Raw genomic sequence first — 26407 nt, 5'->3', positions numbered from 1 at the left:
ATCTTCTTTAAAGAGGATAAATTAAATACATGGCTCATATGATGTAAGATATATATATATATATGCAGGTATAAGTAGTATAGTGTATACATAACCAGAATAATATACAATATATTACTATCTTACCTATTTATCCATTTGCAACGGTTCAAAGCTGTTGTTGCTACATAGACTTCACGGTTGGAAAACCTCAGTTCTTTCCAACAAACGAGAATGGAAGAAGTACCTTTTTAGAATATAAAACACACAACCTGTTATAGATGCTAATGATTTATTATCTTACATACTTGAAATGTTTTGATTAGATCTTGACAAGTTTGTCTGATGACAGGAATTTATTCCTTGATGCTGTAAGCTGTCAGCCTTGTGATAATTCACACATGAATTTTTTTCAGTACTGTTAAACTGTAATGAAATTTCTAATTGTAGTGAACTCATACTTGAAAATAACAGCATAATTAAGATTTAATTATTTTTTTTTTGTAGTTGTAGTAGCTCTAACTTTTTGGTATCTTTGAAAGACTTTGCTAAGCGATATCCAGCGTATTACTTGACAGAGCAGTCATTGACAGTTTGTCAGCGGTATCGTTAATCATTTAAGTCCCATGTACGCCATAACCAAGTATGGAAAAGAGGTCACTAGATCTGGTGGATATATTTTTTTTTTCTGTTGACTTTTTTCAATATTCAGAGAAAGCTGTTGGGTTATTTTTTCTTGGTGAGGATGAAAACCCCGCACGTAGATGAGTGTTCTGACCGTCAGAAGCTGCCCTTGGCTATACGCTGCCTTGCCGTTCTGCCGGGGAAGCTGCAGCGGAGCGGCCCGGCATAGCGGGAGGCTCCAGGGGCTCGGCCGCGCCCCGACCCGCCTGCCCCGGGGCGCTGCCCCTCCGCAAGGGCCATTTTAAACGTTGAGTGTTGGGTTTGGTGTGAGGGGGAAGGCGGGTGCTTGGTGTCCGCCCCCCGCAGGGTTGGTCCTTCCCCCCGGGCCGGCGGCGGGCGGGAGCCGGCTCCCACCTGGTGGCGGCCGGCGGCAGCGCAGGGCCCGGCGGGGGGAGCGGCGGAAAAACAAACCGAACGCGGCTTCGGGGGCCCGCATCCACCCCTCTCTGTGCCCTGTGGGTGCTCACGGTCCGTTTACTTAGATCAAAACCTTAAAATTCCCCATCTTGCTCTGCTTCTGCTGCTTAGGTGCAAAATGCTGTTTTTAAGTGGTTCTTTCATTAGCCTTGGATTTTTTGTGATAATATATAACAAATAACGTGTACGTTTGGAAAAAAACAACACACAAAACCTACTTGGCTGCATTAATGTTTCATTCTGGTGAGAATGTGGGAAAATAGAAGCAGCAGGTGCTATGCACGCTGTGTAGCAGGTGGCCAAGAAGGCCAATGGCATCCTGGCTTGTGTCAGCAATAGCGTGGCCAGCAGGGACAGGGAAGGGATCTCACCCCTGTACTCGGCACTGGTGAGGCCGCCCCTCGATTCCTGTGTTCAGTTTTGGGCCCCTCACTACAAAAAGGACATTGAATGACTCGAGCGTGTCCAGAGAAGGGCAACAAAGCTGGTGCAGGGTCTGGAGCACAGGTCGTACGAGGAGCAGCTGAGGGAACTGGGGGGGTTTAGTCTGGAGAAGAGGAGGCTGAGGGGAGACCTCATCGCCCTCTACAGCTCCCTGAAAGGAGGGTGCAGAGAGCTGGGGATGAGTCTCTTTAACCGAGGAACAAGTGACAGGACAAGAGGGAATGGCCTCAAGTTGTGCCAGGGAAGGTTTAGACTGGATATTAGGCAGCATTTCTTTCCAGAAGGGGTTGCTGGGCGTTGGAATGGGCTGCCCAGGGAGGTGGTGGAGTCCCCATCCCTGGAGGGGTTTAAGAGTCGGGTCAACAGCCCTGAGGGATCTGGTGTAGCTGGGAACTGTCGGTGTTGGATTGATGGTTGGACTGGATGATCTTCAAGGTATTTTCCAACGAGACAATTCTGTGATTCTGTGAACCACACTGATGGAAGTGATTGGGATATGATACTGATAAGGTATGTAGGACAGACTTAATTACTGCCTTATCTGTTTTTAGACTTGAATTCCAAAGTTATATTTGCGCTGGAGTGCTTACGATTTTGTGACTGCAAAGCTGGTGATTATTCAAACAAAATGAGTAACTTTTGTACCCCAGATGGCTGTGCTGTGAGAGTGTACAGATTCACCTCTTCAGCACAGCAGTACTGTACATAGTTACATCCTGAGCATGTGTTTGTGAATGGCCAGTTTTTTATTAATTTCACCACAGTCATTTATTGGTAAATAAATAATAATAAGTAAAATTAACTCAAGGTTTTCATTCTTTTCTTGTTTTGTTTTGTTTTTTTCCCCCCCCAGAAAGAGCTCAGTCTCCCCAGAAGAGGAAGTTTGTAAGTATAATTCTTTATTCATCACTTGGTTTGTTTTGAACATATATGACTGTTCAATTGTGGAAATTGCTTAAATGGGCAGATACACTGTTTTCTCTGTTAGCATTTTCAAGAATCTGTCATCCACTTGGAAACAGCTAGCTTGCATTTCTCTGAGGCTGAAGCCTCTATTCATTTCCTTAAGTGTAGCAGGAAAAGTAGTAGTAGTGTAAGCTTACTTCTAATTATCAGCTTGAGCTGGTCCTGATACGGAAGTAGCTGTGGTGTTGAGTGTTGCTTGCACTGACATCACTGAAGTGACTCCACAGAAGTCACTGATTATTTATGTGATATGCACAACTTTGATCACTGCTCTTCAAACAGTCTGTTGACAGAAGTCTAAGTACACAGTTACTGGGCCGTGCAGGTCAGGTGTTTGTGGAGTAGTCTGTGTAATAGAGATACTTTGACGAAGTAGGAAATGTCAGGAAAAACAGGCTTTTAAAAATGTGGTATAAACAAATAGCAATTTTTAAAAAATACATTATGATGTTTAAAGAACTTTAGTGAACAAACATGTGTTTCAATGATATTATGAGAGCTTAGCTTCTGCTATGCTTACAGATTTATGGTGGAAGAAATTGCATTATTGATTGCATTATATAAAAGAGAAAGCTTTTGTACTGCCTGCTATTACATTATGATTTAAAATTGTTTCCCAAAGCTTGTAGACTACAGACATGAAGCTCACAGAAGCATATAACATTTCTTCCTCAGGTTTCTGGTTCTAATGAGAAATGATTTTCAGTCTTTCAATGTAAGCTATCCCCTTTGTATAAGAAAAAGTGTTTGGAAAATGCTGTGTAACGCCAGTGATTCAGGGCTGAACAATACAACGGATCAAAAGGCCTTTTTTTTAAAGTGGGGCATGACCAGACCTTTTTGTTTAGTTGTATGACAATGGTAAACTAGTTTGGGGAGTTATTTAAAGAACATGAAACACTGGCTGATTTTAAACATTTTTTTATTTTTAGCAAGTATGCCTTAAAGGCTAGCTTAACAATATTTGATAGATTTTTAAGAAAGGTGGTGCTCATAATTTGAAGAATGTGAAGGTTCTCTGAACAAATAGTGGAACAGTCAGTTACCAGTAAGTTTTTTGTTTGATGTAACTTAGATATTTTTGTACGAAACTTTCGGAATAGAAATTGAGGATGCCAGAGATATTTCCTTCCATCGTTCAGGCGTGGAGGTGGGTATGACACAAAACTACTCATGTATTTACATTTCAAATATCTGAGACACAAATGAAGTGCTTCACTTTAGTAGTAACTAAACCGAATGACTGAATGTTTGCTTTCTATATTGATTTAACACTTTCACTTTTCATTACTTCACTTCAGTTTTTTTCCACACTGTGTGCCTTTTAAGCCAACATTATGTGAAGAAATTTAGCAACCTGTGTCAGGAAGATCCAGGCCGTAATTTTTAAGCACAAGGTTGCAGCTGTTAGTGAGACTGAAAATCTATGAAGATGTTTTCAGTTAGTTGCCTGTGTTATATAGTTATTTGATTGACGTTTCAGGAATTATAGATTCTGTAGCCAGTTTTACCAAATGATTTCTTGTTGTTGTTTGAAAAGTTTAACTACTTAAGAAGCCAGTGGTGTCTTGTGCCTTGTTCATGTTTGTGTTGATGCAGTACTGTTAAGCCTATAGGCTCACTGAAAAGGGTTGGTGGAGCTGATGTATGTGATTTGCATATCCTAGTATCAGAGTGTTTACGTGATTTAAAAAAAAAATCACTGAGTCTTTGAATCAGGAACTAAAGAAATTTATATCAAAAAAATGAATAATGTGTGTATATGTATGTTAAAAAGTATAAATTTGTCAAACCATTCTGTCAAAAAGGGTGGCCTGATGATGTTCACTTAAATACAGACTGTAGATAGTACTCAGTTCTTTTTGGAAGCTTTTTCTGTGCTTGAATCAACTTAGCAGTGACCCTCATAAGCAACAATAAGTTCTGAAAATAAAATTTATTCTGAAAAGCTGTTGTTGTGCTGTAGCTAATGAGTAGGGATAGTTATGGATGTAGCTAGGTCCTGATTCATTGACTGTCATTCATTGACTTTTGTTCACTGACAGGAACAGGAATTGACAGAAGGAAGAAGTATCTGGCTTGGAGCCAGAAACTCTCAAGAGGTGCATCCATTTTCTGCACAAACTCCAGCCTCTGTGGTAGTTCAGTAGCAGTTGTATTATATAGAAATATGCAGCCACTCAGCACTTTTCTGTGTGCTAGCCTGGAGGCTGGGGTGCATTTACTTCTGTGAAAAGATCATATTTGGGGAATAAGTAATTATTTTCTAGCCAGCCAGAAGTAGAATGAAGACTTGATTATTGCAGCTTGCTAGGCATTGCTTTGGTTGATTGTTGATTTAGAAAGATTTTTGACTGTGGATTAAGTAGAGTATTTATCATGGCTGAATGGAGAAGGGCAAGCTCTTCCTGACAGTGCTTCTAACTTTTATCTGACTCTCATTGCTTCATATTTGCCTGGGTCAATCTTGGTAGTCCCTATTTTTCTGCAGGAACTGATTGTAGGCATGGACAACAACAGTTGCTATACTTGTTTATGCTGAAGGAGTGGAGTTAGATGTCTCTGTATTTTTGGCAGGAGAGTATGAGGAATTTTGTCACCTAAAGAAGGTGTTTGGTAGAAGCTGAAGAGAATGAATGGTGGGATGAAGCCTGTGATGTCTGTTGATTAGTGACCCTGCTTCCATATTAGCAGAAGGGAGCACATAGCACACCATAGAGGATGGCTTTTTCCTTGGGAGATCTTTCAGTCTAATCTTGAAATAATCAGCACAGAGTGAGCAGATATGTAAAACAGATGGGGGCATTGTATGCAGGGTGACATTAAGAGGAATGCCTGATTGTTTTGATACCATTTTGTTGTTAATGTGCTTAAAGCGTGTGTGTTTCTGTAGGGTGGTTATGTTTAATGCACTAAAGGAAATTATACTCAACTGAGTTGTAGACTGCTAAGAGGTTGAATTATACAAGTATGAGAACAGGAACAAGTAGTTGTGTTCTCTCTCTGGTGTGGTTCAATAATCAGAGTTCAAAGTTTTCTTTTAATAAATTATGTATATAAATGTATTGGTTATGTTTTTTCCATGCTTTGTTCACAGAAAGTAATTACCATTCATGAATATTTTCTTTCATTTGAAATAGCAAATGTGAAGTGATAGACCCAAACTTTGATCTCCATCCTATTAGTGGAAGTGGTTTAATTATTTGCAGTTATTACCCTGTTCTGTTGTTTTGGTGCTACAGTATGTACAGAGATGGGTTTTTTTTGTATTGTTGGCTTCAGCTTTCAAATGGTTTTGATGTGCACCTGTGTGTAAAGCGCACTAGAGACGTTCCAGACATCAAAGGACAAAGGTGGGGACTGCACAGCAAGATGAGGCTCATGATGAAGTGCTTGTGTGTGTTCATGTGTGTAGCGGCAACTTGGCATCCAAAAGACCAGGCTGTGAAGTGCAGATTTTCATTGTGGCCGCAAAATGTGCAACACCATTCTGGAGCTCACTGTTTGTTCTGATTGCCTTCTTGGATAATCAGCAGGCACTAAATCGAGTTGAGGTTGCATTTGAGCCATGTGGTTTCTTGTTCAGTACCCCATTTTTAATAATTCAGTTGTTTATAACATGAACGTTATTGACCCATTTAGCTTTTTTGAGAAATGTGGGTTCATATTTGAAATCCTCATGGCTTCTTAGTCAGGGTTACTAGCTTGGGTTGCTGTAATTTTCGTACTGTCTAAATGTAAAATTTTCTAAAAAGAAAATACTGCTTTCCCATGTTATATCTAAATTTGAAAAGAGTAATTTCCTCAGAAAACTAAATTTGCTAAACCAGTTTTTAATTTTGGATGCAAGTTATTTTTGTTAATTCCTTCCTGCTATCAACCATCTGTATCAAGTATACTTCTAAAGTCTGTACAAATGGAAAAAGAACATGGTAGCATAAGAAACATGAAAAATAATTATAATCCAGAATAGATCCAGTAAAAACACACATTTAAATAAAATATTACAAACTGCTTAGTGGTGATAGGTGCTGATAAGAAATAGTATTTACCTCAAGTTTTTATGTCTATCTTCATGAAATGTGGTAAGCAACATAATAGTGTTTGCTAAAGACATATGCAAGGCTTTTATGGTGGTCTTTATTCCTTCTAATCTCTTTTTCAGGCAATTTATGTCTACTGTAAGGCTCGTTTTTTCTCCCTCCATTTCTGTACTCCCCTTCTACTTATAAACCTCTGAAGGTTCTTAGTTTCTACAGCCCTAGACATTTCATAGGGTGTTTAATTAAACAAGTCTTCATCATTATTTGTTAAATTTACTCCCAGCTTCCTGACAGTAAAATAAGACACAAACACGCCAAGGTATTTCTTTGGGAGCATATGCTGAATACCAGTTTATATCAGTGTCTACTCATATTCTTTTTAATGATTGGACTTTGGAAACAATAACAAGCTTGATGGCAGGAAAAAAAAATTTGGCCTTTAGTGCTTGTTTGTCTTTATCTTGCCATGCTCAGGTGCTGTGGGAATTTCCTCTGTATCTGCAGAGAAATGGAGTATATCATTCTGTTTCTGGTGGGTAAGTGTTTCTGCTGGGGATCGATCGATGCTGTTTCCCTGCCAGTAGCAAGTGCTGTGCCTCAAGTGTGGAGAAGTCAAAGTGTTAGAAATGGAGGAAAAAAAATGGTTCTGAAAGGAGTAACGAGTTTTGCTACTTCTGCGCTCTGTTCTGTCTCGGATGTGGAAATAGAGTAAGAAAGAACGCTTCCATTCGGTGCTTTTTGTTTGTGATACTTTTTATAGATGGGGAGAGAAAGAGGTGGTATTTTCTAACCACTCCATCCTTCTCTGAGCTGCATAGAAGCAGCTCACAAGCAATAGATCAAAAATAACCTGGTGCTCCTAAGCTGATCTGTGGGACTGGCTCTGAAGGTGGAGTGTGGTGAATTATTCCTGCAGGGCTCCGTAGGAGTGTTGCTATTTGTATATTAGGCTTTAAAAATAATTTGAAAGCATTGTTTCTATAAAAGAAGTGATTTAGTGAATAAAGGGGATTTTAGTGTTCTGTATATACTGTAATTCAGAGAGAAAAAATTTATGGAGTTTTTCATCAAGGATTTAAAAGTGAAAAAATTCTTTTGTGAAGTTTTTATTGTCAAGTTTCCACTACTTAATCCAGGTTTTCATTTAATAAGTATAATAAAATTATACATAACATCCCAAATTTGTACCTTTTGTTGCTTGCTGTGCTTTCTGACTCTGAAGGCACGGTGTGGGAGGCGGCAGGGGCTCTGGTTGTTTAAGGAACAGCACCCTGGGCACCCTGGCCCTTACTTTTGAGACTGGCAGTTTGTTCTTCTGATGGGACACAGCTGTTGAGAGGTGTAGTGTGGGGCACTCCTGCTGTGATTTGAATCACGGCAGGATCTGAAGATAGGAGTTGTAATCTGGAGCTTGACTTGGTTGATGGGTACTTGTGAATAGCAGACTTTACCTGCGTAAAATCAGTCTTTAACATTTTTAAAGTCTGTCAAAGATACATATTTGGATTTTTTTGGGGGGAAAGCTACCTTCTTACAAATGTGTATTTAAAAAATAATGTGGACATTATTTGGGGGCAGTTTTGTTAATAGCATGAAATTGATTTTGAGCTGATTGAAAGTGCAAACAAAAATGCAAGACTTGCATTGTGCAAGGGAACGCTGTCTCCTAATGGAGGTGTTCCCCTCACTTTCAGCATTTGGCTCCCTAGGCTGCTGTGATTGCTGTTGCTCTGTTTTCAGTGCTAGAATCCATAAAGTTGGTGGCTGAAATGCAGCTTGGGAGTTACAGGAAGATGTTTTAAGGTTAAAGTTGTGTGTGTTCTTAAGGGGATTGATTTCTGAAAAAGGGATGGTTCCCGTGTTCCCCCGCCGGTCAAGAGCAGCTGCTCTTTGCACCGCTGATGACTCTGCAAGGGCTTTGGGTGGGAGCAGTGACTATTCCTATTACAGTGTGAGTTTTCAAGCTGCTGTGTGAGATTTCCGCCAGAATCCTTTCAGGCGTACCATCGCTCCCTTTGGCTTGACGCTTTCCTTTTGATTTGGCGAGAGTAACTGATTCTGCTCCTTGAAGCCCAGGAGAAGTTTGTCGCCGATTTGCTGCGGGCTCAGCCTGAGTGTGTCAGGACTGTATTGCTGGCTGCGTGACAGGTCAGATGGCTAGTTTGTGTCCCGGACTTTTATGCATCTTCATTTTGTACTGGGGAGCTTAATAGCCTTTCTCTGGATGTTATGAATAGACTCGTGGAAGATATTTTTTTTTTAAATAATTAGGTTTTTGACATGAGCCATGTGATTAATCTGGACCATTACTGAACTCCTGAGGTCTCTGTGACACTGGGGTTACATGAAGAGCTTGGAATTGCACGATTGTTCTGTGCTCTGCCTTGGAGTGATAACGGTGGGCTCTCTTTCCCGGCTTTAAGCCTCTTGTGCTGGGAAGAAACATAGTACATCAGCACAATGATGAAACGAAGGAAACAGAGGCTTGGAGCCCCATCTCTGCGGATCCAGTAAGGAGTGTTGTGAAAAATAAATTGCACTTAAACATTTCAAATTGAAACTATGAAGAAAAAGAAGCCAGAATTTTCTGTGCCCAATAGACACTGCTTTTATTTGTTAAAACCTTCTTTTATCTGGCATGCTTATTTGGCTGTACACAAAATTTCATTTGGAAGCTTTAACATTTTACTTTTGTGGAGCATTTACCCTAAAGTATAGCCAAAAAGGAGCAATACTTAAATCTCTTTAAATGGGGTACATTGGGGTTAGGTTTTGTACCAGGCATTAATTAGTGTAGTAAAACTGAATGTTTGTAACTCTTTTTAGTTTGATCACTCTTCAGATTTAGAAAGTGCTTTTAATAATCTGCCAGAAAGCTCTCATAGGGCTCAAATCTCCAGAGACCTTTGATATCTTTATTATCTTTTAAAATTGAGTGCTATTGAAAACTGTTAGATTTGAAGCAAAAAAATCTTTATTTACATTGCCACATGCAGTTTTACAAATGAAATTTAAACAAACAATTCCTTTTTAATGCCTGTGTCCTTTGTAAATGCTTTGAAATCTACTAATGAAAACTGCTATTTATGATGTTTGTAATCATATTTATTATTTCTAGTGGGTAAAAATAAGTAAACTGTAGATTTAATACTATGTTTATGAGTAGAGGAGGTTAAATGAATCTATCACATAGTCAGTGAAGAGAGGAGCAGGTTAAAGAGACAGGCTTAACCTTTTCTGTCTGTGGACTGTAAAGCTCATCAGCTGTTTAAGCAGAGATTGCTGGTGGGGAGGATTTCCAATATGTGAAGGTTACTTAGTGATAAGTATTTGGATTCATTAGAAAATGTAAAGCAAGGAGTATTGACAAACATGCTCGACTTCAGGACTTTCAGTGTAAAATGTCTGAATACCAAACAAAACTGACATATTCCCCTTTTGCTCACTTTTATGTTTAAATATGGTAAATAGAAACTTCTTTCATCCCTCAGTCAGAATCAAAGTTATAATTGTAAGAATACAGTGGCACTGGTTTGTATTCTGGCACGTAAGCACGCTTTATAATACCAATAATTGTAAGTTAACTTTCACTTTATTTCTAGTGAAGGACATCTCATCGTGTATAGTTCAATAAAGTAGGTGTTAGAACCTTTTTTTAATGTTTATGTAGAAGTTTGTTTGCAGCTTTTTGGAAAGCAGCTACTTTGAAAAATTTTCTGTGCTCTCTGTGTATACCAGTGTGTGCTGGCTGCTAACCCTGCCAGAGCTGTGTAGTTTATAGAACTGAGCACAGAGCTGGGAATCAGTGTCCTCAGCTGTAATCCTGATGCTACAGTGGATGTGCCATGGATGAGTTACTTAACCCCTTTGTGCCTCAGTTTCCCCATTGCTAAAATTAGAATGAAGCCATTTTGCAGTGCTGCTTTCAGGCTTCATTAGTTGTTGTTCTAAAAGACTGTCAGTGCTAAATGTGGTTTTCTAGTTAATGGTTTGTGTAATTCACATTCTCACAGTTGTGTATTTCTGTTGTTGCCACAGCCATGGTGTGGAACCATGGCTCCCAAACTGTGAAGGCTGTGATATGAATGGTCCATGTCTGTTACTGGTGCCATTATCAATTTGTTATTTTTTCTCAATTAAAAGTTTTACATTAAGGATTGACAGTAGTGCGTATTCCAGAAAGCCTGGGTATCACTACTGAAAAGGATTTGGATAATACCATATTGGAAGATTTTCATAGTGGAAAAATAATGTAGCAGAGATATTAAATTGACTGAAAAATACATTTTGGTTTGGATGATAATTGAAAGGATGACTTTTGACCACTTAGTTGATTGCATTTATTAAGAAGATATAAATTGTATTTTGGAAGTATCTTTTTTCCTGTATTGAAACAGAAGATGTGATACTGACCCTGATTATTTTTCTTTCTACTGTGATACCTTGTCAGAATCTCCTCTCCTTTGTACTCCCACTGCCGAGGAAATGATGTTCATCAGCACATGTTCTCTTCTACATCTGCTCCAGGTCTGCAGCATCTTAAATTCCCATTTAGTGCTGACTGTGCACTTGTTACTTCTCCTCTAGTATTTTACCTGAACTCACAGCCCCAGAGCAATCCGTCTAGTCCATGCTACAGCCATCCTTTTCAGTGGAGGTAAGGAGAGGTATCATTTAGGAATTTCTAACAGTTTGGTGTTGGTGTAACCATTGATGAACTTAACAGCTTCATAGTTTGAGAATAGTATCTAACAGAAGGGAACAGACTTGCAGTCATAAGTTACTTCCAGCCATTTAGTGTTCAGGATGATGTTGCTTGTTGGTACAAATTTTTCTAGTTCATCTGTAGTAAGGCCCTATGTTGGGAAGAAGATAAAATTAAGGAATTGGAAACCTGTCTACCTGGGCATATATGCAAATTCTTGGTTGTACCTTGTGCTAGCTTCCAAGTACTGTGCAGCAAAGGAACCCTCACAGGCGTGGCTGATGGAATGAAAGCCGGTTTAAAAGTGAAACAGCCTAGGTGGTGTCCTTAAAAAGCCTTGCCTAGAATAGTGGGTCTGTGCCAATGTACTGCATTCTGTTCTTTTCACATTAGTTTTTTACAGAAGTTAGGAGGCTGAAGTCTGTCTTCAAACAGGGTCTACAAAGTATAATGAGTAAAATCAAGCCTGTTGTTAGCAGGCTTAAATATGGGCTACATGAGTTTGTAAACAAAAAAAAAAGTCCAAGCCAGCTCAGTTTGTATTAAAGCATTTGAGATCTTGACTGATGTATTTTTCCCTCAGGATTAGCTCTTCCTAGCACATTGTGCTATTATGGAATGTGAATGGCCATCAGCAGCCCCAGTGAAAACCTTCAGCTTCTTCACAAAGAGGAAATTTCACATAGTGAGCTACTGACAAAGGCTAACACAAGCTTGGAGATCTTTGTGTGTGGTTATGAAATCGGAGCTCAGTGGTACCTACTTAAAACTTGAGCCAGCATAGCCATCAGAGGGCTGGTTTTGAAGTTCAAATGCTGCATCGTGGATGCAGCTGGTCAAATTTCAGTTACTCATCAGGTGGTAATGCAATAGCCCCTGAATCTCGACTGTTATTTCAGAGGGAGAGTGCTCTTGCTGGCCAGCTCTGATAGGAGTAACCAGAAAATGTGAAGTTGAGCTATTTTAGTGCTCTGTCCCTCTAATGGAGAGTAACATATATTACATCTGTTGAGTGGAAATCATGTTGTCAGCAAACGAAAGGGATGTTGCATGTGTCTGTCCTTAATGTGCACTGCCATGGACAGAGAGGTGCTTGCCCTGCGTGCCTGCTGCTTTCCCTGCACGCCGGGCAGTACTCAGTGAAAATTCTTAATAAGGCGCTCATTTTGGCAGCACATGCAGTGAGAGGAAAAGCAGTGACTAAAGAGGAGTCTCCTAACATTTTAATGTCAATGTCATCAATGTAATTTTCAGTAAATTTTGTTATTTAAAGGCTGGTGTTGGATGATGTCCTTTACAACAAGGGTGATTAAATGCTGTTTAGCATTGGGGCTAATTAACAGACTGGTAAGTAGCAATTATGTATCAAAATTAGATTATTGTCAAAGTCAGCTGAGAACTGTTCTTTTTGGAGAGGAGATCTAATGATTATTTTCAAAAAAGTTTTTTTGGTTCTTGCCTGCTTTTTTTTCTCGGAGTCCTTCAATCTTCAGGCTTTTGACATGGGTCAAAAGTGAAAAATTTTCTCTTTAAGAATAGTTCATATAAAAGTCACAGTGTCAAATTATAGTCTCCTGTTACTATGGACTCTCCTTAATAATAATATTTTTCACATATGGGGACCTTTCGGCCATCTGCTCTCTAAATACTGAATGGTTGATGATTCACAGATGCATAGCTCTGTGTAAGAGCTTAGGTCTACTGTAATAACTTTTTATTTTTGTCTTTGTTGCTTTCACCTGTGCAACTCTTGATCCTGTTTTATCCTGTCTTTCTTTGTTGTAGTTTTGTTTACTTGGTTACGGTACCAGTGAAAGCCATTCCTGCTTGCTTAGAGCAAAGGTTCATCTTGGCAAGTTAGTACCATCATTGATCTACTGAGCTTAACACCTTCAGGTTAGCCAGGCTGTGGTTCATTTCCATGGCTATGCAAGTGATATTAGGAACTGATGGAAAATGTAACCAGAAAAGTCTATGCCTTAACATTAAATCTTTCTAATTTTTTACCATCTGTATATTGTGTTTGCAAGTATCTACACAGGTTTTCCCCTTCTTGCCCATTTTTCATGGCGTGGCTGATACTTTTACATAGATAGATGAACAACTGTTGGTGCATATGATGCCATGTGTTCTACAGCTAGAATTCACAGCTTCTTGAAAGAATTAGTTAAGAGAGAAAATATTTTCTATATAGCCTTTGAACAATTGAAAATAATGTAAACCTTTCAAAAAAGTAAAAGGAAATGTGAAGTGGCATGATTACAATAAAAATAAATTGATAGCAGGTGAAATTAGACTACTATAGTTGATGCAGCCGTGGGTCATGTATCTTTAGGAAGAAAAGACAATGATGTCCAAAATTAAACTGAAGTATTTGCTCTCATATTTGGGATCTGGCTTGGACTCTTCTGGGGGTAGCAGGGAAGTCAAATTACTGAAGAAGAAAATGGGGCCATGTTTTCACAGCTGGTCCTCTTTATGAGTTGGCAAGTTTTTGTACACCCATATTTGTCCTTTAATCGAAATATAGATTTACATCATTTCTTCATATCAAGTTGCTTAAAAGATGTCATGAATTAATTGTTGTAACTTAGAACTGATGGGCCTTGAGATTAAAGGAACATCCATTTCCCCCTGTCCAAAAAAAGCTACACTTTTTGTATCAGCAAGATATAAACTAGTTTCAGTACTTTGAGAAACTGACTCGTTTGTTTGTGGTAACAAGGGTGAATGTGTTCAAGTGTTGTGTTTCTGGCCTCACTGGGTGCTGCAGGTGAGGTGAAGCCTCAGTGCAAATTTGCTTTATCCTAACAAATCAAGGAAAGAGTTGGGATCAGCTGATTATTCAAGGGATATTTTCTCATGCTATTTTGATTCCACAAATTTATGCCAGTTGTGGAACATGTTCTGTGGATATATGGTAGAGGTGATTTTTGTAGGACTGTTTTGCCTTGGGCATTCTAGCCTTAATAAAGTCTATTGATAATACGTATTAATTTTTTATAGCTTTGAAGAATAGTTTAATGGTTTTTTTTCTAGCCTGTACAAAATCTGGTCACCACTTCTGAAGGCAGTGGTGGTCAGATCCTTGCTGTCTTAATTTAAGGAAAACAAAATGGGAAACCTAATGTTGCTTCAAAATACTCAGTGTTTGAGCACAGCACATAATTACTTGATCAATGTGTAATTACAGTTATGGGGTTTATATAATTAGGATTTTATGGACATCTGTGATATAAGGGAAGAGCAGCTCATGTCATCTACTTAGCTTTGTGCAAAGCATTTGACACTGTTCGGCATGACATCCTTGTCTCTAAATTGGAGAGACATGGATTTGATGGATGGAGCACTCAGTGGATAAGGAATTGGCTGGATGGTCGCACTCAAAGAGTTGCTGACAATGGCTTGACGTCCAAGTGAAGAGCGGTGATGAGTGGTGTTCCTCAGGGGTTGGGGCCAGCGCTGTTTAACATCTTTGTTGGTGACACGGACAGTGGGATCGAGGCACCCTCAGCAAGTTCACCGACCACACCGAGCTGTGTGGTGCGGTCGACAGGCTGGAGGGAAGGGATGGCATCCAGGGGGACCTGGACAGGCTGGAGAGGTGGGCCCGGGCAAACCTCATGGAGTTCAACAAGGCCAAGGGCAAGGTCCTGCCCATGGGTCAGGGCAATCCCAAGCACAAATACAGGCTGGATGGTGAGTGGATTGAGAGCAGCCCTGAGGACAAGGACTTAGGGGTATTGTGGATGAAAAACTATGAGCCATCAATGTGCGCTTGCAGCCCAGAAGGCCTTCTGTGTCCTGGGCTGATCTGGGAGCTGGGGCACCTCCCCTGTGAGGACAGGCTGAGAGAGTTGGGGTTGTTCAGCCTGGAGAAGAGAAGGCTCCAGGGAGACCTTATAGCGGCCTTCCAGTACTTAAAGGGGGCTACAGGAAAGGTGGAGAGGGACTCTTTGTCAGGGAGTGTAGTGATAGGATGAGGGGTAATGACTTTAAACTGAAAAAGGGTAGATTTAGATTAGATATAAGGAAGAAATTCTTTACTGTGAGGGTGGTGAGACACTGGATGAGGTTGCCCAGAGAAGCTTTGGCTGCCCCCTCCCTGGAAGTGTTCAAGGCCAGGTTGGAAGGGGCTTTGAGCCCCATGGCAGGGGAGTTTGAACGAGATGATCTTTAAGGTTCCTTCCAACCCAAACCACTCTATAATTCTATGAATGTGTTAATTTATTTACATAAAAACCCTACTAGGGAACAGCATTTAATCAATAACTGCAGTAGCAAGAATATATTACACATACATGCTCAACAAATGCACAGGGAGGGTTGCCTGCCTTTATTTAAAGACTTTTTTGTATAAGCTGTTGCAATGGATGAGGGAAAACCTATATTTAGAGCTAATGCTTGTTTCAGTGCATCAGTGTGATTTGGCGTGCAGTGCCCTCTGAGAGCCTGTTCTGTTGCACTAAACCAACGGGCTTTCCAGGCAGTGCTGGTCAGCTCACCTTCACCAAAGGGTGGGGATGGAGACACCCACTTTGTTTGAATGGGGTCTCCTGTTAGGCTGTGGCAGTTCTTATGTTTTGGGGTTGCTGGTGTGTCTTGATAAGGGCCTTTTAACTCCAGTCCTTCTACTTCAAGACAGGTACAGAAATCCCTTCCATAGTATAAGGATGTATTCTTGGCATGCACGTCCCCAGATTACCTGTATTTTGGGCTTTGAAGGCTGCATGTTTTACACAGCAGGACAGCACCTGTAAACAAGAGAAGTGCCATATTTTTAGGGAAGATAAAAAGCATTTCAGAATTCAGACTTGATGAGGTTCTTTATATTTTTATTTGGAAATACCTCAAGGCTTGTCAAGAGTTGGTGATAGTTCCCTATCTCTACTTAAATGTCCTTTTAGTTTAAAGTCACTTGATAGAGGTTTAAGAATTTATTTTAGTTAGAATTTCCTATTTGACAAGTGTCAGAGGATTAATGAAGAGGACTATATTCAGCTTGAATGACATTTGGAAATTGTTTTGGTTTTGCAGCAAGTGATACCCTCCTGGTTCAGTGCTTGATTTGGTACAAGTTCTGCTTTCTTAAATGTGCTAAATAATTGGTCAGAGTTGACTGCGAAACAGTATAATGTCACTTTTGGAAACACTGTAGATAAGTAATTCAGGAATAATGAGTAACAGAACAACTTTATGAATATATCATTATGCATAATCTGAAATGGTGAATTTTGAGTAGGTAATATTTTGGCAACTGAATTGTAATCTACCTCTCACATTGAATGAATGAGTGACTTTCCCAGAATTCATTTCTCTTTAAATGAAAATTTTTCACTTTATTTCTTTTCTTTTATACCAGTTATTATTCCTGGTAATAGTTTTTCCCATCTTAGAAGATGGAGACTTCTAGGGGAGGGATGTATTTGTGTTACCTAAAACTTGACAGGCTCGGATACTTTTTGTCTCTCCTATGCTGATCAGAAACTGTCCGTTAGCTTGCCGAATGTTTGGAAATATTGAGGCATGGTGGCCTGAATGGTATAATTTTTTTCATGTGAAGGCATTATGTAAATGCTAAAATCCCTGTGTCCTCTCTGGAGCTGCAGCAGCAGAAGAGTTAAACCCATGGGGTTTGGAGCCCGAGGTGTGAATTCTTGTTTTGTTCCAGGCACACCGTTTGGCTGCCCTCCGTGGGACCACTTGTAAAGCACAACCTGTTCATTTGACCTAGTAAATCGGAGGCTCCCAGAAGGGAGCATGTACTTGTGACTTCATGAGTTGAAGGGCTTTAATGTTTGCTAGCCATTTATAAACCAAGTGGTTTGTAACTGGTTTTTCTCTATAACTGTGTTTGAAGGCTGTGATCTGCTGATATGCCTGCATGTGAGCTTGACTCATTTACTACCCTTGCACTGTTCAAAGAATTTGGGATGGTTGGGACAAGGTAGCAACTCCTAGTGAGGAATGAAAAGCTTGGAAGGTCCTTGAGAGACTGTATTAAATATTGAAGCTTCCCTTTTTCTGTCCTCCACAAATAACAGTGATTTCCTCAGATGATAGTAGTTTGCTCCATTCTGTACAAAACTCTTCCTTCCACATAGTCTCTCCCTCAAAGACCTGTTGATCTTGGAATACAGATACAGAAATAACCCATGTGCTGAAAGATTCCTGGAAATGGAATAATTCTGAGAAAGAAATATATATTCTTAACCAGGCAGTCATGTGTTTATTATTATTGATAGACAGTCCCATGCATCTTCCATAACTTGTTTTTAATTGTACTATGAGGCAACCAGGTGCTATTTTTAGTTTTGACATGGAAAATCAGTGAGTGTGCAAACAGGCCCGTTAACATCCCATACTCAAGGACTGATAGTAGGATGTACAAATAGCGAGTACGTAGTCTCAATTTAACAGACTTGAGCTGGGGGGAAATAGAGATTATATGACACATCTGTTTCCATTAGCACAGGACTATTCCTGCCCATGAGTAGAAGATTCCTTAGATCTGTTTTCTTTAAAATTTACTGTTTGAAGCCATGAGTTGCAATTTCTAATTTAGACAGATAAACAATTTAGTGGATCAAAAGCTTAAGGAAAGTTTAGGATGTTACAAAGATAAGAAGATTTCAGGGTAATGTTGCACCAGTTTTAAAAACTGTATCGTGTTTCAGCTGTGTCTCATTGTCCTGAGCTATGTTGAACTTTTGTCTCAAATTTAAGCTCTTGTTTGAATACTCAAAACTGTGCCATGCCAGAAGGCCTGCAGCAGAGCTTCATCTTCTGTAATACATCCTTTTGTGCTTTCTTTTCTATAGGCTGCATCCCCTTTTCTTCAGTATCTCTCTATTCCTGTTTTTGTTCGTTCATCTCAAATATGCTTGTTCTAGTCCTCCAAGTTCTCTCTTCCCCTCATCTACTAAAATTTTGCTACTTTGGCGAGTGGTTATTATTCTGTCATTCAATCCCTTGTGTGGTACTTGAGAGCATAATCTTCTAACCTAGTTTACATTACACTGTCATTATGAATTATTAATGTTCTAAAATAAAATCTTCAAACAGTAATCTTTGCTGTGGTGAAAGAGCCCTGTGTGCTTTTGTTTTCCTTCCTGTGTTTCCTGCCCTTTCCTTTCTTTAGACTTTCAGGTCTTTAGAACAGGGATGTTATTGATCCAGCCGTCTGGGAAAGACTTGTTGTGCAGTGAGAGCTGCATTGTCACATCTCTGGGCTGAGATAGGCATTTATTTTTATAAAAACTAAAACAAAAAAAAGACAAAAAACAAGTTGTGGAAGTAATACTTTTGATTCTATTAAAAGACCTGCTGCACACGTAGAAATGATAATGTATGTCTGGGTTATAGCTTGTGTGAGAAGGTGAATATTGTTTTTTGTGCTCTCTTTTGTTCCTATTTTTGTTCTGTCATTCTCAGTTTTATTTGTCAATAGAGAAAAAATTAAAAATAACAACAGAACAGGTCAAATCATAATTCTCAGCAAATTTTTAGGACGCAAAGTTCAACTGAAAGAAATCTGACATAAATCCTTATCAGCTTTTCTCCACCCTTCATTTTATTGCAACTTTTTGTCCATTCTGCTTCTGAGAATTTGGAAGAATCCAAAATCATTAAACGTCCAATTTCCTGAGTGAATCAACGCACTAATTTCAACCAGAAGTGTTCCTTTTAGTCACAAGTGTCTGCATTGCCCTCCCAGAGAACTTGCAATTAATTTGAACAAAATGAAGTTGATTACAGCTGCATTCATCTTTGACATAGAGGAACAGCCCATGGGGACGTGTTCCAGCCTGCACCCCATGGCTTAGTGTGCGCAGCCTCCTCTAATACCAAGATGGATCATAAAACTGTGACCTGTCGCTTCTGCAACTTTCCTCTTCTTATTAAAGATAAGGGCAGCTGCAGACTACACAGTAGAACGCCACAGTCTGTTTTTTACGTACTGTTGTAGTAAGTGGTTGGTATTGTGAAAAGTACTTTCTTAATTTTGCAAGTCGTGTTTTCTCTGCAGAATGTACATTATTTGGATGGGTAGGTGGTGTTCATTTGGGTGCATTATCTATGCTCTCTCAGCTTATCTGTTTGTTTAGTAGTTTGTGTATTGTACCAAATAATTTGACGAGCTGAAATATTATTTGCTTTTATTACTAGTTGCATTTTTATGGGTAGTGTAGAAGCCTAAATTTGATTTTGCTAGAAAATAATAAAATTTTGCATAAATATTGCTTAAATTTTGAAATTTTTTTCTTAATCTAAAATCTGTATAATGCTAGATCTGCTAATTAAAGTTGGGAAGAAAAGAAAGAAAAGTGAGTGTAAGGTGAATATTCCCATTTATCAACATTTAATTTTTTCTTTATCTGAAATGGTTTAAAAGGTCATTGGTGGGGTGGGCTACATAAGTAATTTATTTTAAAAATGAGCTTTTCTGTTATAAATTTTTGTTTCTAGCTATAGTATTTATATTTATTTGTGCCACTTTTAATTTGTTACAGTAGAGTGTAGTAAGATTTATCATTGCAAACTTTTCAATTTTGTTTTTTAATATTTTAAACCAAATGTTTCTCTGGAGACTGCAGAAATCAACAAGCATTCCCTATCTGTCTATTCTGTATTGTATTTCAAAGTAGAGAATTCAGTTTGGGCCAATTTATCCTAATTTGTTAAATCTCCTTCTGTCTTCCAGACCTCTAACATGTATGTCCCTACTTATATATAAGTAGACATACATGTTAGAAGTCATATATAAAACAAATATCTTTGTTAGAAGAGTTTCTAAATATTGCGTATATTTTAGGAAACATTACCTTTGTGGGTTTCCCAGAATTACAGTAAAACAGCTTATAGAGATGTATCAGTCTGCAATTATATAAAAATCAGTGTTCTGGGCTTATTCTTATGTTCGTTCTGCCTTGTACGTTATATATTTTTCTGAGGCTCACAACCTTGAGTGCTTGCCTGTTGGTTGATGATATGTTATCATGGCTTTCCCAGGCTTTAAGATTAAAAGCTAAGCTTTTACTGTGAAGATTCATATTGTTCCAAAGGAATAACTAAAATAGGGACCAATTTCTGTTACAAATTCATGGCCAAATTAGGATGTAACTGTGCCTTTAAAACCACGTGAACTTTTTACTTTTTATCTTTTTTGTTTGTTTGTTTTGGTGTTTTTTTTTTTTGTATACCAGCACTCATGATGTTTCCCAAGCATGGTTTTGATTTCTCATGTCTCTTCTGTACCATGGCTTATTTTGTAAAGTCTATTCTTATCCCATGCTCTAACTTCATTAAGAATTTATGCTTGAAAATGTAAAATTCATCCTCTTAGTCTGTTCATTACATTAGCATTCCCTGTGCTCCCAGAATAACTCTTCTTAGCCAACATCCTACAAAATAAGCTTTTTGTCTCAGAAAAGCCATGGTAAATGCAAGGGCTTTACAATATCCTCAACATTTCAGCTGAGCTTAAGTGTGTTAACCAAGAAATGGGGAAACAAGCTGTGGAGTGGAAGGTCCTGCACTGGAGATTCAGGCTGGAGCAAGCAGATGGAATTATACCTAGAAACAAATCAAATGCCAGAGCTCATTTTAGAGTTCAGGCTTGATTTGGTCTTCTGGGTAATAGGCTGTCAAACAGGTGAAAGCACTCCCTGCTAGCTGGTTACCGCGTGTAGCCCTGAGCCTGGAGGCACCATGTTGATCCCTGGCACGGTGTCTATACAGGTTGCTGCCACGAGATGGGTGTTGGAAGTTTGCAGTCTTGTGTGGGTGAGCAGAGCCCTTTTTGCTCTTGTGAGCTAGTAGTTGTGATCTGAGTAACAACCCCCCCTCTAATTCACCCACCTAAAACAATTCTGTTCCCTCTCTTTGCTTTGTTCATTTTGCCTTAATTACTTGTGTGTTGTCTTGTTTAATTTTAACCATCCACTGGTAGTTCTTCTTCAGTCCTCAGTCCCTGTGAAGACACAAAGTGTGCCAGCCATCTTTGCTGCTGCTTTTCCTCCTAATTTGTCCATTAAGATCTCTGCTGTCATTTCCCCGTGAAACAGAGGGTAGTAACACCTGCTTTTTCAATTCTACTTTGCTGCAGTGATCTTGTTGGAATGGGATATGGAGAATGTCTATCAAGGACTGTGTGTTACGGTTCTCTGGAATGTGTGTTGTGGGAGAATTTAGCAGTTGCCCAGTCTTGTTACTCAGCACAGGGAGCCAGAGGTGGAAGAATTCTGCAAAGAACTGAAGCTGATGAAGTGCTGTGCTTCATGGAGAGGCTGATGAAGGTTGGAGTGGCAGGAGAAGAGATTAAAAGATCTTCTTGGTTGCAAATGCTGTTGCACAGTGAATTCATTAACACTGTATTACAGGGTAGAAAGAAAGTTTTAAGTGCATAGTGATAAATAATACATGATAAAGATGAAGACATTCTATGGAGGCATCAAGAGGCTCAATCTATGTTTTCCTTTGGATTTGGCTGGTGAAGAGGAGGGAAAATCTTTGGATGAGCATGTCAAGGTTATAGCAGAACTCAGTGATGCTGTGTTTCTTGAAAGTGTTACTGAGTGTCTTCAAGAACATTGTGGATAAAATGTTAGAAGATTTCGGTATAAACATGAAGTGAGGTTTTCAGAACTAATGTTCAGTGTTGTTATTTTTCAAATAGCACTTCCCATTTTTTATGGCGTTTGAATCACATATTGAAGTTACATTTGATTAAACCAGACAACAGACATTTGAATCATACATGAAGAAGACAGGTCTAGGGAAACAATGCAAGTTCTAGTAACTTATTTAAAGAGGATAATTGACCTTTCCATGGCATCTGAGCCCAGTCATCAATTTTGTGAGCTTGAAATAATGTTAAGCTTCTGTTATATTGAAGTTGCCAGACATCTTACTGGTGTTATTTGGGAAGAGTTGTATGAAATGTTAGCATACTAGTAAGTGATACTTCTGTAAATAGAAATACAAAGACAGAATCTTTCTTATTAAATATTCGTAGGATTTTGGGCACAATTAACTGTGTTTTAGCAGTGCTTGCTTCTCATTACTATTTGGTATTGTTTTCATTTAGAAAATACTAATTGTGATGATAGAGCAGTAGTTAACATCCTCTGTATGTAAGCGAGTACAATTTTGTAAGAGTTGTTCTAGGACTATGAAATCAGAGCAGTTGCTTATGCTTAAGCTGTGCAGTGATACTGCAGTGAATTGGATTGCATTTCGGGCTGTCCACTGTGGTGGTAACCCCTGTTAATTCAGTAACTGTGCTGGATTAAAGTTACATGAGATGTTGGCAGCTTTTATTCAGTTATATGAGTTTGCAGTGCCTGACAGCTAGTTCAGTAAATGTTTCTGATCCTTTGAATCATTACCTAGTGCAGTCACTATGATGTTCCCTGCATGGGAAATACACACGAGAGGGAAGTTTGGTGATTGTTCTCCCTAGAATTATCTGGCCATCAGGTCTTAGTTTAATCTCAGATAAACGTGTGTTTGGGAGCCCTTTTTACATAGAGGTAGGAACTGAAATCTGCATGAACCACTGTAGTAGAAGAGTATGGCTCCTCTTTAGTTCTGTACTGGCTTGGTGGTTTCTGGAGGTGGGGTGTTTTCTGCCAAAACCCGAAGAAATATGAGATTGTACAACCTAGAAAGTAAAGACAGAAAAAAATGAACCTTAAATATATATTCAACTTACTGTTTTCTGTCAGACTGTTACTTAGGTGTCTTGAGATTGCAGTCTGCTCAAAGACAGTCTGTTCTTCATTTGCGTAGGTCACTGTTCAAATAATAATGATGCCCCAAATAGCTCCACACATATCTTTCATGTAATTTTCTTTTAAAGGAACCCTGCTTTTTTTTAGAAGCATATAGGAAGCACTTTTTTCCTTTCTTTATATTGAAAGACCAAAGTTTTCCGCTGGAGTTTTTACACATTACACAGCCTTAACTATATTGTTAGTGGCATACAGTAGATATCTCTTCAGATCATCTGCATTGATGTACACTTACTTAACTAGCACTGAAAATTATTCTACCTTGGGTATAACATTTAAAGTTTAAAATAAAATTGATACTCTCCTTATAGAGAAGGAATCTTTTTTGTGACTCCTCCAAACGTTAGCTTTGCTAATAAAATGGTTTTAATTTCTGGATAATTCTACAGAATAACTCACGGGTTTTAGGCTATTCAAAAAAGTTATATGACTATTAAGAAAAGTCTGAAACTATCACATATTTATGTGCCACTTAATACAATGTAACCATTCAAGTGATGGAAAAAACCTACTTCTTTCTAATATTCAAATTAGTATTTCAGCTGGTTTCCATTCTAAGTTTTCCTTTACCATAACGTTACTCAGGAAAGTTATCTTAATTTGAAAACTACTGGTTTACTACATGTTTCATCCTGGTTGAAGTATTAAAAAAATATAGTCAAGAATATTTTGTGGGAACTTTTTTGATATCTAAACTTAAAATGTAGTCAGTCACAAGAGTTTTGACCTTTGGGATATTCTTTTTCAAAATGACCTCAGTGATCTCATTGGTAGTACTTCAAACTTTATAAGCAGTACAGCTTACTTTTAAAATGACATATTTTGTTTAAAAGAAGATGGTCTTATACCAAGTGAATTTATTTAATAAATGTAGCTGCTGTGAAATAAGTCCAGAAAGTAGTGGGTTTCGTGTGAACTGTTTGCCTAATTGTATTCTCATTTAATGTCAGGCTTAATTAATGTTCTACTTTGGTAATGGTAAAGATGAGAGATTGGGGTAGTCGTTGACATGGACTATTTATAACTGTCCAGTGGATGTGGTGTCATTAGAAGGACCCTGGAAACTACACATTTTGTTGGTAGAGAAATACTCCATCATCAGAGGAGCTGCCGAAATGTTCTGCAGGTGGTCTTTTCTGAGGACAAGTTGGGCATGAAGTGAAGAAAGTGCATTAGGGAGATTGATGGAGACTGAATATCTTGAAAGGTGAGTGGAAGAATTTTATATGGAAAGAGATTTCTTCAGTCTTGGAATAGCTAGGATCAGGAATGCACGAAGCTGTATTCATGTTTTTGGGTTAAATAAAATAGAAAACTCATCTCGTAACCTATTTGTGTGTGCGCTATTTTTCTTGACATGCTTTCTGATATGCTGAAGGCTGTATTTTTGAACTAGTGGTAAGTTTTTAGTCCTAACTTCACAAAATGTTTTGCTTATCCTGCAGACAGAGTAATATAGTTCCTTAGAAGGATTTATTTTCTCACTGTAGATATAAGAAAATCCTTATGCCTCATAAATTTGTTACAACTAAAGCACATTCTCCAAATGTTGGCATTGTATTTTAAGACATGACATTTTTAAAAGATACCTGATGTGTTGTTCTGTTTTTCTAGCAAAAACTGCATCTCCAAATGTGGTGTCTTCACATTTTTTTGGTACTCTGAATTTCTCTGTAGTTTATGTTTGGGGACAGTCCCAAAATGAGCACTTTGCGGATGCTGATTTGCAAGCTTAGATTTTGCTATTGGCATGTGGAGCAGGCATTTTGAAAAGCAGGAATATGAAGTGTTAAAGAACTTTCTGCTGTTTGTGAACCAGTGTTATATAATTCCAAAGTGCTTTTTGCAGTTCCTGGGTAAGTGCTCTGCAGAACCACATGGACTAACAAGATGGGTGAACGGATGGGTTTCCAGTGATAGCAAACACCCCATTCCCTTGCATGCCTGGGGTACCTGCTGTTCCCGAGGACAGGGTTTCACTGGGTTAATAGAGCAGTCTATATTATCCATATATATATAGTCTATATTATCCATAGAGCAGTCCCTCGCTCATGCCCATGGAGAGCGTTCTCCTAAAATGGCTTCTCTTTTTTGTGTCCTTCCTGTAGGAGACATGAAAGTGCTGGTGCTGAGTACAGTGACTATGAGTGCTATGTCTTCAACTGCTGGGTTTTCAATCACTTTTGAAAAAAGCACAATTAAAATAAATTTAGGGGGTTTAGCTTGTTGTGATCTTATTTGCTAACTATACGCAGTCAGGAAGTTCTTTTTGTTGTGATGCATTTATTTTGTTAGTTAACTGAGCACTATTTCCCCCTCCGTTTTTGATTGGGAATTTCAATTCATGTTTTAGCTGACAGTAAATCTGAGTATTTTTATACCTTTTCAAAGCTAGAGTTTATTGGAATGGGAAGTTCACATAATATCCTGAATATAATGCTACAATGCTGTTCATCGGTTTCTACACTTGACTGGTACATGTTGTTATGTGGCTTCAAAAAGAAACGTGTCTATTCTTTCTCATCAGTAGTAGACAGTGGCAGAGTTTTGTCTAGTTGTACTCTAAATTAACTTTATGAAATCAAACCAGAATATGATTTAGATTAATTTGATACAAATGTTTAAAAGCACTAGAAGAGATGGTTGTGTTGAGCAGAGATTCGGTTCCTGCAGCACGCAAAATCACATTTCCCTGTTTTGAAGCTCAGATGGAAGGGCATGCTTTGCTGAATCAGATACTGTGATTCTTGATAGATGTGTGTATTAAAAATGTGCCATTACTTAATGGAAAGTTATGAAGGCCATCTAATTCTTTCATGTGATTCTGTGGAAAGCTAAAGGGAGTCTACTGGGATTTCTTTCTCCTAGACATTTATGTGTATTTTTTAAGGGCTGTATTGTGCATGGAAGGCAGTGCCAGCTGTTGATTGTCATCTTTCTCATGTCTGTGATAAAAAGCCACTCAAGAAGGCTGAAATATGAGAACGTCATTAGCTTTCCTACTGGCAGAAGTGCTTAAAAAAGCCACAATAGGAAGAAAATAGATTGCATATTGAAATTAAAAAAAAAAAAAAAAAAAAAAAAAAAAAAAGCAGCTACAATGAGGTTTTGTTTAAACCCTGGAAAAAGCAAAAACACGGCAAGGATCTTGTACAGGCACAAAGGAGGAAAAGTGAACTTGTGGCTGATGTGCAAGGGGGTGTGTGGGAAACCTCTGATGTGCATCACACATGAGTCCCATCTGCATTTTGTTGTCAAAATTCAGCCAGTTGAGTTGTTTTGTGGGCACCAGGTGCTATGAAGGAGTTCGTGTTTACTGTGACTGACGTGTATGTGGTGCAGCTGACTTCAGGGGGAGAATGGATTTCTGTTTT

At 38.7% G+C, this 26407-nt stretch overlaps 1 protein-coding gene across 3 annotated transcripts in view; it reads left to right on the top strand.

The window, feature by feature from the left end:
- The window catches only part of MAST2 (microtubule associated serine/threonine kinase 2), a 199648-nt gene that overhangs the window by 83167 nt on the left and 90074 nt on the right, over positions 1-26407 (top strand). For all 3 annotated transcript variants that reach the window (XM_074906296.1, XM_074906295.1, XM_074906298.1), the window contains one exon: positions 2378-2409. In XM_074906296.1, the coding sequence (XP_074762397.1) occupies positions 2378-2409 (32 nt within the window). The remainder of the gene's footprint in view (positions 1-2377; positions 2410-26407) is intronic.

Source organism: Athene noctua, chromosome 5 (assembly GCF_965140245.1).
Source record: "Athene noctua chromosome 5, bAthNoc1.hap1.1, whole genome shotgun sequence".
Lineage (NCBI taxonomy): Eukaryota > Metazoa > Chordata > Aves > Strigiformes > Strigidae > Athene > Athene noctua.
This window is presented reverse-complemented; position numbering and strand designations above follow the sequence as displayed.